Source organism: Stigmatopora nigra, chromosome 1, assembly GCF_051989575.1.
Source record: "Stigmatopora nigra isolate UIUO_SnigA chromosome 1, RoL_Snig_1.1, whole genome shotgun sequence".
Classification (NCBI taxonomy): Eukaryota; Metazoa; Chordata; class Actinopteri; order Syngnathiformes; family Syngnathidae; genus Stigmatopora; species Stigmatopora nigra.
This window is the reverse complement of record NC_135508.1, coordinates 20,883,800-20,898,864: the sequence shown is the minus strand read 5'-3', so window position 1 is coordinate 20,898,864 and position 15,065 is coordinate 20,883,800. Positions and strand designations below refer to the sequence as shown.

Genomic DNA, 15,065 nt, shown 5'->3' with positions numbered 1-15,065 from the left:
CCCATCGGCACCCTCTCCCCCACCATTCAGCCAACTAAATATAGATCCAAGCACCTGCTCTGGACATGACAACACAAAGCAAGTAATCGTCGTCCATCCATACAAAACTCTTTGGGTAACAGCTAATTTCTCCGACAAAAAAAGGAAAATGATCGGAAATTAATAGCAAAGGCAAAAGTGTAAAAATACAATTTTGTAACTTACCCACTGGATTTAAATGGGCACACAATTCCTTGAAGTCTGGTGGTTTCACAGGACAGAGAACAAAAAGAAAATGCAAGTACAGATCCAATTGATAAATGACATGAAAACTGACTATACTAAATGGGATGTTGTAACTGTGTCAGTGGGGATTAACCTGGAAAAACAAATTGCACCATCTGATTGGTTAATAAAGTCATTCATCCAAGACATCCAGTCATACTGTACTTTACATACAAAATTTTATTTCCAAAAAGGAAGAAAAAACAGAAACATAGACATTACAAAAGGTGCCAGTCCACATACAACAAAAAGAAGAAAAAAGAACCCCTTCAGGTGTTTATCTGAATACATAGCCATTTGAAGCTCAGGCATTTATCCTCCGTCTTTTTGAAAGAAAAATGTAATCCTTAGGATCCAAAGATATTAATCAATACATATTCAACCTACAATATGAATTCAAAATTAATATCATAACAGAAAAACAAGTTTCAGTGTTTGCATTCATTGAGCTCACAATATTTATGGACTTAATCTGTATTATTTTTCCATGAAAAAGGCACCATACTTCATTCTTTAAGTGGCGATGATGGTGGAGAGCAAGCTTCCAAGCACAATGGAATAAATTTCTGGAAAGAGAAAACAATCGTGTCACATTACATGAAAATTCAAGCATTGGAAATTTGTATTTTGAATTTAACGGCTGTGAACCTACAACTACTTGGGTACTCACAATGGACTCTTCAAAGTGCAGCAAGGATGCCACCGGGTCTCTACAACGGACTTGCGAGTGTTGAGACTCGGGAGAACTAGAGAGGGAACGAGAGGTATAGAAAGCAACCTCCGGTTCCAAACGTTTGTCCTTCATGTCAGTACGAAGCTTTGATAACATGGTAAGCGTGGTGTCAGTAACACAGTTTTTTTTTCCTGGAAAACAGAAGTCACAACTTATTCATGTAACAGACCACTGTGTAATATGGCAGAGGACTAGCCATGGCTTTACCTCTGTAGAGCACATGACCGGTTGGGACGACACGACTTGCAGGCTTGTCCACTTGTACCAGTTCGGATGGCTCCCGATCAGGTAGCACCCGTTGGAAAGAATTCTCCTGCCTCTCACACCGTAATAGATTTTTGCCCGTGGAGAAAAATATAACAGATTCTCTGGGCGGCTGTGCTTCATAATTTCCATGCTCCTCTTCATCACCCGAGACAGTGGTCATTTTTACTTTGTCTTTAATCTATTGGAGATTAGAATGATTTAATGAAACAATAAAATGTTCCTTGTGTGGACTTCTTACAGGTGTGGCTTGAAGGTGAGGGTGCACTTCCTTTTCTTTGTTGGGGGTCTCTCCATCTTCCTGGTGAACAAATAATGTCTGGACAACTTTCTGCCATCACAAAAAAAGAGAACGTTTTTAGTAAGTTTAATTTCAATGCAGAACCGCAGAATGGGCATTTTTATTGTGCAAATCCCAAATAAATCCCTTTGTTCCTATCAAGATGTAAGGCTCACATCATCAGGCTTTCAGAGAGGCCTCCTAACAACCTTGTTCTTCATTTAAATGTTCTCCTTGCAAACGTATTTACTTTTGGTGCTTGCACTTTATTCCTAGACTTCACCCTACTTGAGATTTGACATGACATTCCAGATACACTAATTAAAAATATTGTGGTGCAACCATGAATATAGTCTCCTTGAATTAAAGTTTTGTTATAATCCAAAAAAAAAGGCCCACATATAATACACACCATTGCAGGACTGGAAGAGGAAGGTTTTGGCCATGACTGGAAGTTCTTAGTCTTTTTGTGTGTTGAACCTGAAGGGGAGGACTCACAATGATCTTACTCACAAAAATACATCATGAAAACTGAGGGTTTTTATACACCTACTTGTAGAAAAAAGCAGTACTTCAAATTGGAACTGTAAGTAGTAACTATTATTTATACTAACAATTGTTGGGGAAAGAATTATGCATATTGTATCTTACCTGCTACAGACAGATTCTTTTTAACTGGAACTCTCTGTGGCTGCATCGGAGAATAAAACAAAACCTCTTTTTATTAAAAAGAAATCAATAAGAAGCTCAATGATTGGAAAAAAGATCCACGGAATTAACAGCAATGGAAATAGAAGTGTATTCATACTGTGTCAAGATAGGCATCTCTGGCCACTGGATCTCGAGGGGTGGCACGAACCGGGCCTGCAGCCCACATTTTCTGTCTGGGTGCAGATTTTTCATGACTCTTTGTAACATAAGCTCTTTGGGGCTGCAGATATAAAGAATGACAGGTTTCCTTCAAAATATGAAACTGTACAGGCTCATTGCACATTTTATTGAAAAAAATGTACAGAATTAACTGCAATGGAAATAGAAGTGTATTCATACCGTGTCAAGAATAGGCTCTCTGGCCACTGGATCTCGAGGGGTGGCACGCATCGGGCCTGCAGCCCACGTTTTCTGTTTGGACGTAGCTTTTTCATGACTCTTTGTAACAGACATTCTTTGGGGCTGCAGAAATCAAGGATGACATGTTTACTTCAAAACATGAATATGCACTTCTATTACAATTATAGTTAAATAATACTACAAACAACAAAAATAAAGAACAAATTGGAAATCTTTATCCATTGTGTTACTAATAATAAGACTCGCCCAGACCCTGCATACTCACAAACATAGAATAACTTTGGGAGCTAGGTTGGCTGGAGACCTGCACCCCCTCATTACGCAGGATACTTAGCAAAGATGCGGGATCTGGCTGAAAGTGCACAGCTTTATCTGAAAAACATCACAAAGTTAAATGTCACTCGATTATCCTTTCCACTAATGATTCATTTGCAAGACTTTGGTGCATCCATATGGGTATGACCTATCAGTACTTTTAGCATTACCCATCTCAACAGGCTTGAGTTCAAGTGTGGCATCTGTCTCTTGAGCCATGGAATATATGGCCAATTTAACATTATACTGTAGGCATGTGCTGCTTTGTAGCATGATTTGTGTTCATACTGCAAGAATTTCTGAAGGTTGAAAGTTGTTTTAGAGTGAAAGCCCAAAGTTGCCATAAACCTTTCTCAAATAAATGGACAACATACAGTATTTTAAAATAGCTTACCTGTCACTGTCACATTCTTCTTAATTGGAACTCTCTGTGGCTGCATGGAAAAATGTCAGAAAGTACAAATGAAAATGATTGGCAATAGTTGTACATTGTACAAAGAGCAGGACCCACTGTGGCCCTTGGCAGAATCGGTTTGACACATGCGAGTCATACAGGATCTCTCTTGTGTGGTAGTCGGATTTGAACTCACAGCTTTTTAACACGTTAGGCCAATGTGCCAACCTAAGCACATTTACACATGGGTTTGGTGGGGTTTCGCATGTTTTATTTTCTTTGCAAAACAAGGCTTTGGTCTTGCACACTGTATATCCAAAAGAATATGAGGAATGTTGTCACATGCTCATAAGAGAATCTCTTACCAAAGTTTCTGTTAGAACCACTGTTCGATTCTTGACCAGTTTTCTTTTTGTTGTAGACGCAATAAAAAACTATATTATTTATTTACTTATTTTCTTTAAACATCACAGAAAACTGAATAGGTAGTGTATAGAATTTTCATCTGCTGTAAAGACATACATACCGTCTGTGGAAAAGTGTCTTTTCCAATGGCGTTTTGAAGTGAGGTATGAATACGGCATTCAGTCTTGGGGGCAGCTTTTTGACTTTTTGATCCAGATTGCGGCTGAAGAAGCAACATACATAATAATACAGGGAGGGCTAGATACAACTATAGTAACATCAATAGCAATAACAACTTACAAACATGCCACGAGATTGTGAGTTTGGAGTTGGAAATGGCTGGCAGGAGACACGCGCGCCTTTGTTACCCAGGATACTTGGCAAAGCAGCATTAATGGGCCGGAATCTTTCAGCTTCATCTGAAACACACACCAATCAGTGGAGGAATAGAAACATTTTAAACACTAGGCTTTACATTCCAATCAAGCCAAGGATCATAAAATAAAATGATTATGAAACTGTATTTAATTTAAATCATTAATAAAATATGTTTATCATTGAGTATTTTCTTCAAAACAAATTATACTCTGAATACCTGATTTAACCTCCTATGACCTGGCATCCACATGAGTGGACATCACATTTTTGGTTGTCAAGAGTACAGTGTTAAATTTTGGACTCTGATGGCTTGGCGTCCACTTATGACGTGGACATAATTTTTCTCAGAAACTACATCATGTAAAAAGATAATGATTATTTTTTAACACTTATTTGAAGCCTAATTATAGCCAAAATATCAAACTCTTTGGAGGTTAAATCTGAGAAACATATCATTTAGAAACCAAACATAGCACCTTGCCCAAGTTAATACGTGCTCAACACTGCCAAACACATCCACGGGTAGCATGCTAATTTATGCAGTGATCTTACCATATGGACCCCTTGAGAGGTTGTCCTGCACATTTTTATCCGGCCTGGAACTTTCAGGCGGATCTATGAGACCGAGATGGGTCAGGCCATCCAAACAGGCAGAGGAAGACGAGGAGAAGGCATCCCTATGCTGTGTAACATTTTTAGGGTCAGAATTCCCTGAAAGTGTCCCATGAGACCTGCATTTGTCCTTAGCTGGCACCGCCAGACACTTAGGGGGTTTACTATTTTGAGGCCGGGTAAAATGAGCACCACTGTTTGGCCGTGTTACAACCTGTGATTTCAAACCCTTGTGTTTTTGTGTGCAAGACTTGTTGAAAGGAACAGGCCTGGCCCACGACTTTCTCTTCTTGGCTTTCCCCTGCAGTTAAGAGATAGCACGTTAACTAAAAAGAAAAGTTAAATGTACACTGCTGAAATGATGGGAATGACAAACTCACGGGCAAGCGATTCTCCTCCCACTGAGAAGCATGAAAAGTTTGTTTTGACTTGACAGGCACTGGAAGTCTACTTTGCCGCAGGGGAGGCTGCCTTTCAGGATCTTGGTTCTCAGAATTGTGGCTAGAGTGGGACTGCGTGTGCACAAGTTTTGAGTTTCGGGGATCCTGTGGCATCCGGTTGTTGTCGTTTTTAACCCTGGGAAGAAAGACCATTACGAGAAACAATTATGTTTCAAACCAGGGAGTGAATGAGACAAACTAAACAACATTGCACACTAGGGAAGACAAGCCATTCATAGATTAGTATCATGAACAATAAATTATAACCATAATGGGTCCGTGAATTATTGAATGAACAGATAAGGTTTTGTTGTGACAGTTTGGTGGAAATGATGATACAAATAATGAATTCCCGTTGACCAGGGAAACAGGCAGCTTGAAGACGAATTTTGAAGCAGATCAATGACATCGCATAAAAGATGTCAAATTGACTCAGTGGTCGCATGAAATCGAATTATCATTTTACTTTTTGTTGCACTGTCGATTAGAAAGGAAACAGGTGGTACTTGTTGCAAAAGGTTCGGGAAACAATGCCTAACCCATGCAATTAAAAGTAATATATTTCCAAGTGTAAACATTGAGGTGATGTTTCTACCTCCGAATTGGTCTCTTACCTCCGAATGTAATCGCGGATTTCATTCTGTCCTTGAGCACGTAGAACCGGAGATGCATCCATTTTTATCAATGTTGTGAAAAGCAAGAGACAGGACTGGAAAACAATGTATGAGAACAATCCTTTTTGTGCAGGTGTGTGAGTTGGTCACAGTGGTGTTATTACAACAAATTAGGAGACAAAAGAAACTATTTAAAAAAAGAAAAAGCGGTCGTTAGACAGCTATTCCTAGCAGCAAAACGATGGGAGTTTAAACTTTCAGCTGCGACTGCGCATTCACTCTTCACTGTGTCAACTTCCTGGATTTACAACCGTTTCGAAGTTGCCGCACTTTTCTATTGGCTGAAATCGTAACCTATTAGCCAATCGTCACACGTGCCATTTGGCTGTATATTTTTCGGGGCCCAATGAGCGACTGAGTTGCATAAACAACACAAAACAATGTCGCACGTTATTTAAAAATGAACCGTTCAGAATCTATAAACTATGCATATGTATATAACTAAATGTTTAATCCATTATTTTCAAGAATTCCGTGTGTCTGCAAATTCGCAAGAACAGTTTTGATATAGTCCCTTCTAACTACACCAATGCAAAATCTATAAGCACATGAACTGCATATTTATATTTACTTCATATAATGAATTTATCTGGCATGTAAAATCCTGACCTCAACACGACTGAACGTTTTTGCTATATCAGAAAATTAGAATAAACCGTTCTTATCCCAACATCAATATGTTGTAACCTTACAAAATGTCACTCGTGTTTATAAGTGAGACACAGCAAAACGCTTATGGTACTGTATAGTAGTATATACAACTCAGGCCGTTTGGGTGTAAAATCTCCCTCAGGGACAGACTTTGTCCAGCAGATGTCGCTGCCGACATGAGGTAGCGCATCCTGCTCCGACGGCTTGACCGCAGCGCTACACTGAGCGTGCACGCGAGTGTTTGCTTGAGCGTGTGCCTGTCACCCAGAGGCAGAGGAAGGAAGAAGACCGTCCACGGACCACAGATAGAGGAAATCGTGACGCTTGTGCAGTCATGGACCTGCGCTCTGAGCTTCTGAAGTCAATCTGGTATGGCTTCACGGCATTGGATCTGGAGAGAAGTGGAAAGGTCTCCAAGTCTCAGCTGAAGGTGAGTGTTTAGCTGTTAGTATGCCCCTAAAATTCACCTTTTTCCTCATTTAAAAAAAGATACAAAACTGCCCTTTACTTCCTCCTTCAAACTCAAACCACCGATTTAAATAAGGCATGCTCCAGACTAGTTTCAACCATCGACGCCATATTAACAAATCAGATGCCATTGACAGCGATAGACGTCCAATCATTTTCACAGACTCCCAGTCAACTTGGATTGGACGTCTAGCGGTGTCAATGGCAGCTAGTGTGTTCAGCGTCACTCAGACAGTTACATTATCTGAAGGCATTTGAGCAATTTGTTGAGTGCAAAAGTGGTTTCTTTGACACTGGGCCCGATCTGAGCATGTTGAATTGAATGAACGACACAAACCCTCCTGTGTGTGCACATATGCATATGTGTGTGTGTGTGTGTGTGTGTGTGTGTGTGTGTGTCAAAAGAACATTGTTAGAGTGAGAGCTTAGACAACGCTCTGCCGTATTGGTCATTATTGTCTCTGTGTTCAATGCAGCCTCTGTGCATTGGCTTGACCTCATGGTGATTATGTCACTACAGATCACACTTCATTCCAGCCACCTTCATGCTCTTCAGCCCCATGACAAGGCTTATCCCCCACATGCATTCAGCCAATGAGCACCAGGGTACAGTGTATGTTTTTCTCACAAAAGCAGTACACCCAGTTTTTGCTATAGGCAATGTGGGCCAAAACCCAGGGCCCAATCTATTTGGGGCGCATGAGTATTTTTCCCAATTTTATTATCAGCTGTTTAGATTATTTTCCCTCATTGCTACGTCAAGTTAGTGGTGTAGAGTGCCGGTTGTGTCACTGCAAATGATGAAACAAAAACCAAAACTTTCTCACGGTAAAAAAAAACTTTGTACTTGGTACAGTCTGAATTCAGACAGTTAATAATTGTTTATATTTTGTTTTTTTAATTTATTGTATTCTGTTTTTGTGCTTTGGGATTTATGCAATTTCAATTGGTGCTGAAATGTTGGGTCAGAATTATTAACATAATATTGTATGAAAGATGGCCTAAGTTTGAATTCATGAGTAGATTTCATAAACATAAATAATACAATATATTCCGCCTCTGCATGGCCTCGATAGCAAGAAATGTTTTTTTCTCGAGTGAAGACTTAAGACAGGATGTGGTTGGGGTGTTTGAATCTTTCGTTAGAAGTATGTCTCACTATACATTAGGGGGAACATTGACACTCATGGTAAAAATATGCTGCAATTACTGTAATGAAGTCATGAAAACAAAATGTTTATTTTAAACAAATCAAGAACGTCGGCTCAGTGGAGAGAGTGGTTAGTGCGTCGGCCTCAGCTCTGATGTCCTGGGTTCAAATTCAGGTCATGTCCATCTGTGTGGCGTTTGCATGTTCTCCCCGGGTCTGGGTGGGTTTGCTCCGGGTACTCCGGTCTCCTCCCACATTCCAAAACCTGCAAGGTAGGCTAATTGGACAGTCTAAATTGGCCCTAGGTATGGGTGCGAGCGTATATGGTTGTGCCATGCGATCGTCTGGCCCGGAGTCAGCTGGGATAGGCTCCAGCACCCCCCGCGAGGATAAAGAGGTTCAGAAAATGACAAGAGATGAGATGAGACTGTAAGAATACGTAGACTAATGTTCATGCCCGTGGCATGTCTGGGTTTGTAATTTGGCTTAACGTCTATCACCTGTTAAAAGGAGAACAAAATCCTATTTTTCCCTGAAATAAAAAAGGAGCTGATATTCAGCACCAGTAAAATGAGATCGGTAGAATTACATAGGTTTTTACAAATTGAGTATACATTTTTTATCCTACTGCGATACTGGCGCACTTAGAATGAAAAAGTCAATTCACATTTTGTGCTCATATTGTAAGCATATTTTGGTGTTTAACATTTTTACTTAACTGCACTTTGCTGATGTGCAAATGTATTTGTTTCTTAAGATACTTTTTTTTAAAGACACCAAACTTGTGTATTTGCAGGTGTTGTCTCACAACCTCTGCACAGTGTTATGCATTCCACATGACCCAGTTGCTTTAGAGGAGCATTTCCGGGATGATGACGACGGCCCAGTCTCCAGTCAGGGTTACATGCCCTACCTCAACAAATACATCCTGGATAAGGTGATTTCATAACAACTATACCGTACGTACATTTTATAGGAGGGATCCCCAATATGGGCGTAAGTATCTGTAATTAAGTAAGTTAAATTTAAACTTTATTGATATACTCAGACACTGTATGGACGGTATCTTGTATTTACCAGGACCCCTTGAGGTTTTATTTTTTTTAAATTTGAGACAAAAACGGGTGTAAAACAAACACTACTTTGTACTACACATTAAGCAGTTCACATGCATACAATAGTACTAATTTAAAAGAGACCTAATTGAATGAGATTTTCTGAAATGAAAGTTGTGTTTTGGCAGCAAATCATTCGACTATTTATCTTGCTTGACATTCTGCTCACAGCAGTAACTGCTATTTTGGTGATGGCAGTATGTATTTTTGTAGGTAGTTGACGGTTCATTCAACAAGGAAGATGTGGATGAGCTGTGTTGGACACTTACGGCCAAGAAAAACTACAAGCCTAAGAGGGATTCAACCACAGTTTTGGCTGAGCAGGATGCATTTCGGCTTTGGTGCCTTTTTAACTTTCTGTCGGAGGACAAGTACCCTTTGGTGATGGTCCCTGATGAGGTTGGTCAAACACCCAATGGAAAACTTATAAGTACCTAATGAGATTTGCACATTTTTCAACATATATTCCATCAAACACACTACATACGAGATATTTAAATTTCAAACTGATGAACTTAATTGATTTTTTGGGGGGTGTAAGAGTGAAAGATTGTCCGCCTCTTCGTGCCCTGCTATTGGCTAGCCACCAATTCAGGGTGTCCCCCGCCTCTGGCCCGAAGTCAGCAGGGATAGTCTCCAGCACCCCGCGCGACCCTAATGATAATAAAGTGGTTTAGAAAATAAATGAATTCATTAATTTCTCCAACATATATCAATGTTTACCATTTGGTTCCTTTAAACAACAGTCTTTTGAGAAATGAGGGTATTTTAGTGTTGAAGTGTGCTATACATAAAATGATTGTGTTGTCGTACAATATTTGGTTGCTCAACAATGAGCATTTATTTCCATGACAGTTCTAACTCTGGAATTAATGACATAACATTTCTCAATGGGTGAATTTCCCTTATAGAGTTGATCAAAAAATATTAGTTCAACCAGTGTGACAAAAAAGTCATGCTCTAATATCCATGTGATTGTTGCTATTGTTAAATCTCACTTTTGTCAATGAGCACAGTTATTTTATCTCATTTATGGGAGATTGCATAATTTAGTCACAAGATGTATTTCTTACCCATAATCCCTCCACTAGCCAATGATTCCCTCACTTTTCATAAATGCCAGTAAATGAATGCCCTTCTAAAACTACATTTCGGTTGTTGGCTGAGAAAAAAATGTAACTGTGTGGGTGTTCAGGATTACATTGCTGTCTTGTTCATTTCAATGACAAGGCTGTAATGTGTAGTAAAACAAACATGTCCAAAAAAATGTATAAACTCCAAGTGCACACTGACTGAAATCTTGTTCCTTGTATACAGCAACATACAGCTTCTTTTTATGCTCTAATTTGGGCTGCTGTCTCACTTTCAAACTCGTGTTTTGGTTTCCTGTAATTTATTTTTCACTGACGCTTCAAAGAAGAATGCTTACATTTAGTGAGCGGATTAGATTTTTTTTTTCTATGCTGGGCACCATGCAACACTATCCACCTCATGCTTTCTCAACTACTCTGTGTTAAGAAATTGGCATGCTGTTAATAAAACCTTGCTTTGTTTAAAGGGATGTTTTAAAAATGTTGTTGAAAAAATGGAAAAAAATACAGAATTACTTTTTTCTGTAAATTAAGATAAAATAAGAGACCATATAGTCGCTCATAGCACAAACTCAGATTGTATCAATGCTGGGACTATTTTAGCGATGAGTTAGCATTTGAACATTAATATTATCGTCGCATATGTGCATAGGTATACTATATAACAGGTGTCACAAAATGGCTTGTAACTGGTGACATTTTTTTTATTTAAAACATTATTTTCTACATTATCATAGGCCTAAAAAAAATGCTTCCTCTGCATAAATACATGGATAAACCATCTTTATTAGATGCTGTCTGTTCCATTAATCACAATAACAAACATGGGAAGATGAAGAAGTTAAGCATGTTTATATAATCACGGGCGTAATATCTATATACTGTGTATGCCTCTCCACAATAGGTGGAATACCTCCTCAAGAAGATATGCGCAGCAATGAGCGTCGAGCAAAATTCTGTTGAACTGGAGGACTTACTCTCCCAAGATGCAGTGCAGCAGAAAGGCCTCACTGTTTGGGTTTTCTTGGAGATGATGGACGCAGGAAAGCTGGCTAGAGGCATTAATAGGAGTGTCATTGGTATGGCTATAGAGGAAGTATACAGGGAGATTGTTGGTGATGTCCTCAAAGAGGTAGGTAGAGCCACACGTATGCTTGCTGATGTGACTATGCTTTGTGTCATGACAATAGTTGTGTGTGTGTGTTTTGGCATGGGGGGTTCGCTTTGCAGGGATATTTGTGGAAGAAAGGCCAACTCAGGAGAAATTGGAAAGAGCGTTGGTTCACTCTGAAGCCAGGCAACTTGTTTTATTACACCGGGGAGGATCGCAAGGAGTGCCAGGGAAACATTGCTTTGGATGGCAACTGCTGTGTCGAGGTAAAGAAAAAACAAATACTACTCCATCCATGTTTGTTGACAGCATTTTTCACAGGATGGGTATGTGATTTTAGGGTAGAACTTAGATTTATTGTGATACATTTAAAGTTACTGAAGATATCACTTGCAAAGACTCACAACAGTGCAGTTAACCTTTTGAGATCTAATTCAATTATGGTTTGTTGCATAGTCTGTATATATAAGAAATAATGTGTCCATTTATTCTTGACGAAACAACTACAAGGGAAAAGCAACTAGTAACTTATGGTGGTAAATTGAAGTACAGGAACAGTATGTAATGTAATCGAATGAGAAAAGTGTTATTGTTACTACTGTAATTACTGGCACCGATTCAGGGTGGAGTCAGCTGGGATAGGCTCCAGCACCCTCCGTGACCCTTGTGAGAATAAGTGTTATAAGTGTCATAGAAAATGAATGAATGAGATTGGACTTGAATGCCGTCATTCTTTTTTGTATGGTCTTGTTTCAAGGTGCTGCCAGACCGAGATGGTAAAAGGTGCATGTTTTGTCTAAAAACGCTGTCTAAATCATACGAGATGAGCTCGTCGGACACCAAACAGAGACAAGAATGGACAACAGGTGAGAAGAAAGTTAACTCCAAAGAGCCTCTTTCATCACACGGACGCTCATTTGTCATCCACCGACAGCCATTCAGACAGCCATAAGACTGCAGGTAGAAGGGAAGAAGTCCTTGCACAAGGACTTGAAGCTGAAGCGGCACGAGCAGCGTGAGCAGCGTGAAAAGAGGCAGGGGGCCAAGGAGGAGGAGCTCCAGAGGTGGCGGGATCTCCAAGAAGAAGGGGAGCGTAATCTGGCGGAGCTGGAGCTCTTGAGGGAAGCGCAGAAACAGGCCCAAGTTCTCCTGGAGCAGGATGAAGAGAGGAGGCGACAACAACACCAGCAACTTCAGCAGACCTTGGAGGTGCAGCTGCGGGAAGCAGAGGAGGTCAGCGTGGCTTTGAGTGACACCAGCTTTGCAAAATGACTGCCTTTCATTGACTTCCTTCCTGCTCTTTGCCTGCCTGCCTGTGTGTGTGTTGGGGCTTGGGCGGTGGTATCAAGGTACGAATCAGCATGCAGGCAGAGATGGCTTTGAAAGAGGAGGAAGCAGAAAGGCACAGGAAGAGGATCCGAGAGCTGGAGGAGTTGCAGAAGCGACTGGAGGAGGCGCTTCAGCAAGAGATTCGAGCCAGGCTTGATGAGGAGACCTTCCGTTATGCTCAAGCAGGGTAATGTTGCCTTTCCTATGGTGGACCACAAGTGCTACAAATGAATTGAATCAATGCATTGTTCAAGTATTTTAAATAAAAGTCATCTTTGTGATGTGTAGCAGCGGAGCACACATTGTAAAAAAAATTAAAAAAGTTCAAGTGGTGATGTCTTCCAGAGGATGTTGCCATCATTTGCAAATGTTGTGATGTTTCCACTCTGGCTCAATTGTGCATCAAAATTCAGACGTCACTAAACTGAACTTCCTCACCTTCCTTCCACTAGTTGTCATTTGTCTCCATTCATTCTGATTATTGAGACAAAATTGCACCAGCTACTGTAAATACTTTAGAAAGCCCTTGACTAAAGCAAAGTACATTGTATTTTGAATGACGTTTTGGCGGGTGATGTGGGCTGGTTGCAGGTTACTTGTTGAGGAAGAGGACAAAATGAAGGCGCTAATGAATCTCCAAGAGGAGCAGGAAGAGTATATCCTAAAGACGCAACGGGAGAAGGAGGAGCTACAGCAGGAGATGGAAGCCAAGTCCCGGGAACTGGACGAGGCTCAGAGGCAGCTGGAAGAGGTCCGAGCCAATCGGCATAGAGTTGACCAGGATGTGGTGGTAAGAAACAACGGCATATTGAGCAAACTTAATTCTGTTCTTCTTGACACTTGAGAACAAAAACACACGCTGGGGTTTAATTGGACTTCAATATTGATCTTGATGAACTTGAAGGTTTGAAATGCTCTGTTTTTAAATGTAGGCAGCTCAGAAGAAGCTGCGCCAAGCAAGCACCAACGTCAAACACTGGAATGTTCAGATGAACAGACTGATGCGACCCATTGCACCTGGTGGTGAGTTGCACGCTTTGCTGACATTGCAGAGGAGCAGTGAATATGGAACAAAATGTACATTTGTGTTGTATGTGCATTCAATGCAAAAAAGAGAAGGAATTGCTTTGATTTTTTTTAAATCACTGAATATAATGCATGTTAACTGGATCAACCACAAGTACTGGCATTTATTTCCCTGAAAAACATGTTTTAATGCAACTGTCTCTGTTCTATGAATGCATTGTGTCCAGACAAAAGACCTTTGTCGAGAAGCTCCATGCCATCCTTTCAAATTCCGACCCAAAGAGATCCTGGTCTGCATCTCAAAAGAATATCGGGATCTGGAGAAGAAAACGAGGAATGTAAAGAAAATCTGGACGATGGCCATGGGCGCAATACAGATTCACACACTTCTAATGGAGACCTGAACTTCCTCTAAAACCATGAGTCATAGATGGTTCATGTCGACCCAATCATTTTTTTTGACTGGAGGAGTGGGAATTTAAAACTATGTGGCAGTATGTGAGTGCTGATTAGATGTTAAATACAGAATAATGAACTCTGAATGAAACAAAATGTGTTGTTTTGTTTCAGCTTTGTTAATGTTTCAATGATACAATGCATCTGCATTATTATCCACTGAGCTCTGAATATTACATACAACATAGATACAAATTAGCTGTTTGTTTCAAACAAGATTATTTACATCATTTTAATATCAGGCAATATGCAATACACTTAACAAAATGATAACATGTCAATAACTCATTAATCCTTGCAGCCAACTAAGTACTATATCATGGGGTAAAAATTGCAATAGCCCACAATGCCATCAAAAAATGGAAATTCAATGCTGAAAAATAAAACAGTGAACATTTACACAACACTGCTTTTACTGGTTTAGTCGCAGTAAGAAGGGACTTTTTTGCAACCTGCCTACGTCATAATCAAATGATGGTTTGAAGTATTGCCTTTTAAAACTGGCCAGTTCAATGCTGTTTTTAGTTATAATACTCTTCGTTTGTTCACTTGTTTTTTTAAAAAAAAAATGTATTTAGGACCACAATGTGTCTGTTGTGGGCTCAAATGTGTATTCTCAGAGTACAACGAGAATAAATGCAAAATAAAGGATTTTTTAAAGTACTAATTAATGTGTTAACATTAAGCTTTTTGAATAAGCCTGGAATAAAATGTAATAACACATTCACTCAATGGATAGCAGAGGCGTGCTCACTGTCAGTGTTGTTCATTTTAATGCTAAAGTGTACTTGGAATTGTAAGAAAATATACAAGTTAAAGTGGCATCGCAAAGTTCATT

The 15,065-nt window shown here is 39.8% G+C and overlaps 2 protein-coding genes across 2 annotated transcripts; one reads left to right on the top strand and one right to left on the bottom strand.

The window, feature by feature from the left end:
- Window positions 1–426: 426 nt before the first annotated feature.
- troap (trophinin associated protein) lies at window positions 427–5,011 on the bottom strand. The gene is made up of 13 exons (XM_077722200.1): window positions 4,657–5,011; window positions 4,027–4,145; window positions 3,848–3,949; window positions 3,322–3,361; window positions 2,878–2,984; window positions 2,592–2,714; window positions 2,350–2,472; window positions 2,193–2,232; window positions 1,954–2,021; window positions 1,503–1,592; window positions 1,205–1,442; window positions 935–1,128; window positions 427–830 (listed from the first exon to the last, which is right to left on the bottom strand). The coding sequence occupies exons 2-13, from the start codon at window positions 4,030–4,032 to the stop codon at window positions 771–773; spliced, it is 1,191 nt and encodes a 396-aa protein (XP_077578326.1). The 5' UTR covers window positions 4,033–4,145; window positions 4,657–5,011; the 3' UTR covers window positions 427–770.
- Window positions 5,012–6,733: 1,722 nt separating this feature from the next.
- LOC144207464 (differentially expressed in FDCP 6 homolog) lies at window positions 6,734–14,893 on the top strand. The gene is made up of 11 exons (XM_077732958.1): window positions 6,734–6,911; window positions 8,896–9,036; window positions 9,428–9,613; window positions 11,210–11,437; window positions 11,536–11,682; window positions 12,174–12,282; window positions 12,351–12,649; window positions 12,766–12,932; window positions 13,337–13,535; window positions 13,678–13,768; window positions 13,999–14,893. Exons 1-11 carry the CDS (start codon window positions 6,816–6,818, stop codon window positions 14,184–14,186), a joined length of 1,851 nt encoding a protein of 616 aa, XP_077589084.1. The 5' UTR covers window positions 6,734–6,815; the 3' UTR covers window positions 14,187–14,893.
- The last annotated feature ends 172 nt before the right edge of the window (window positions 14,894–15,065 follow it).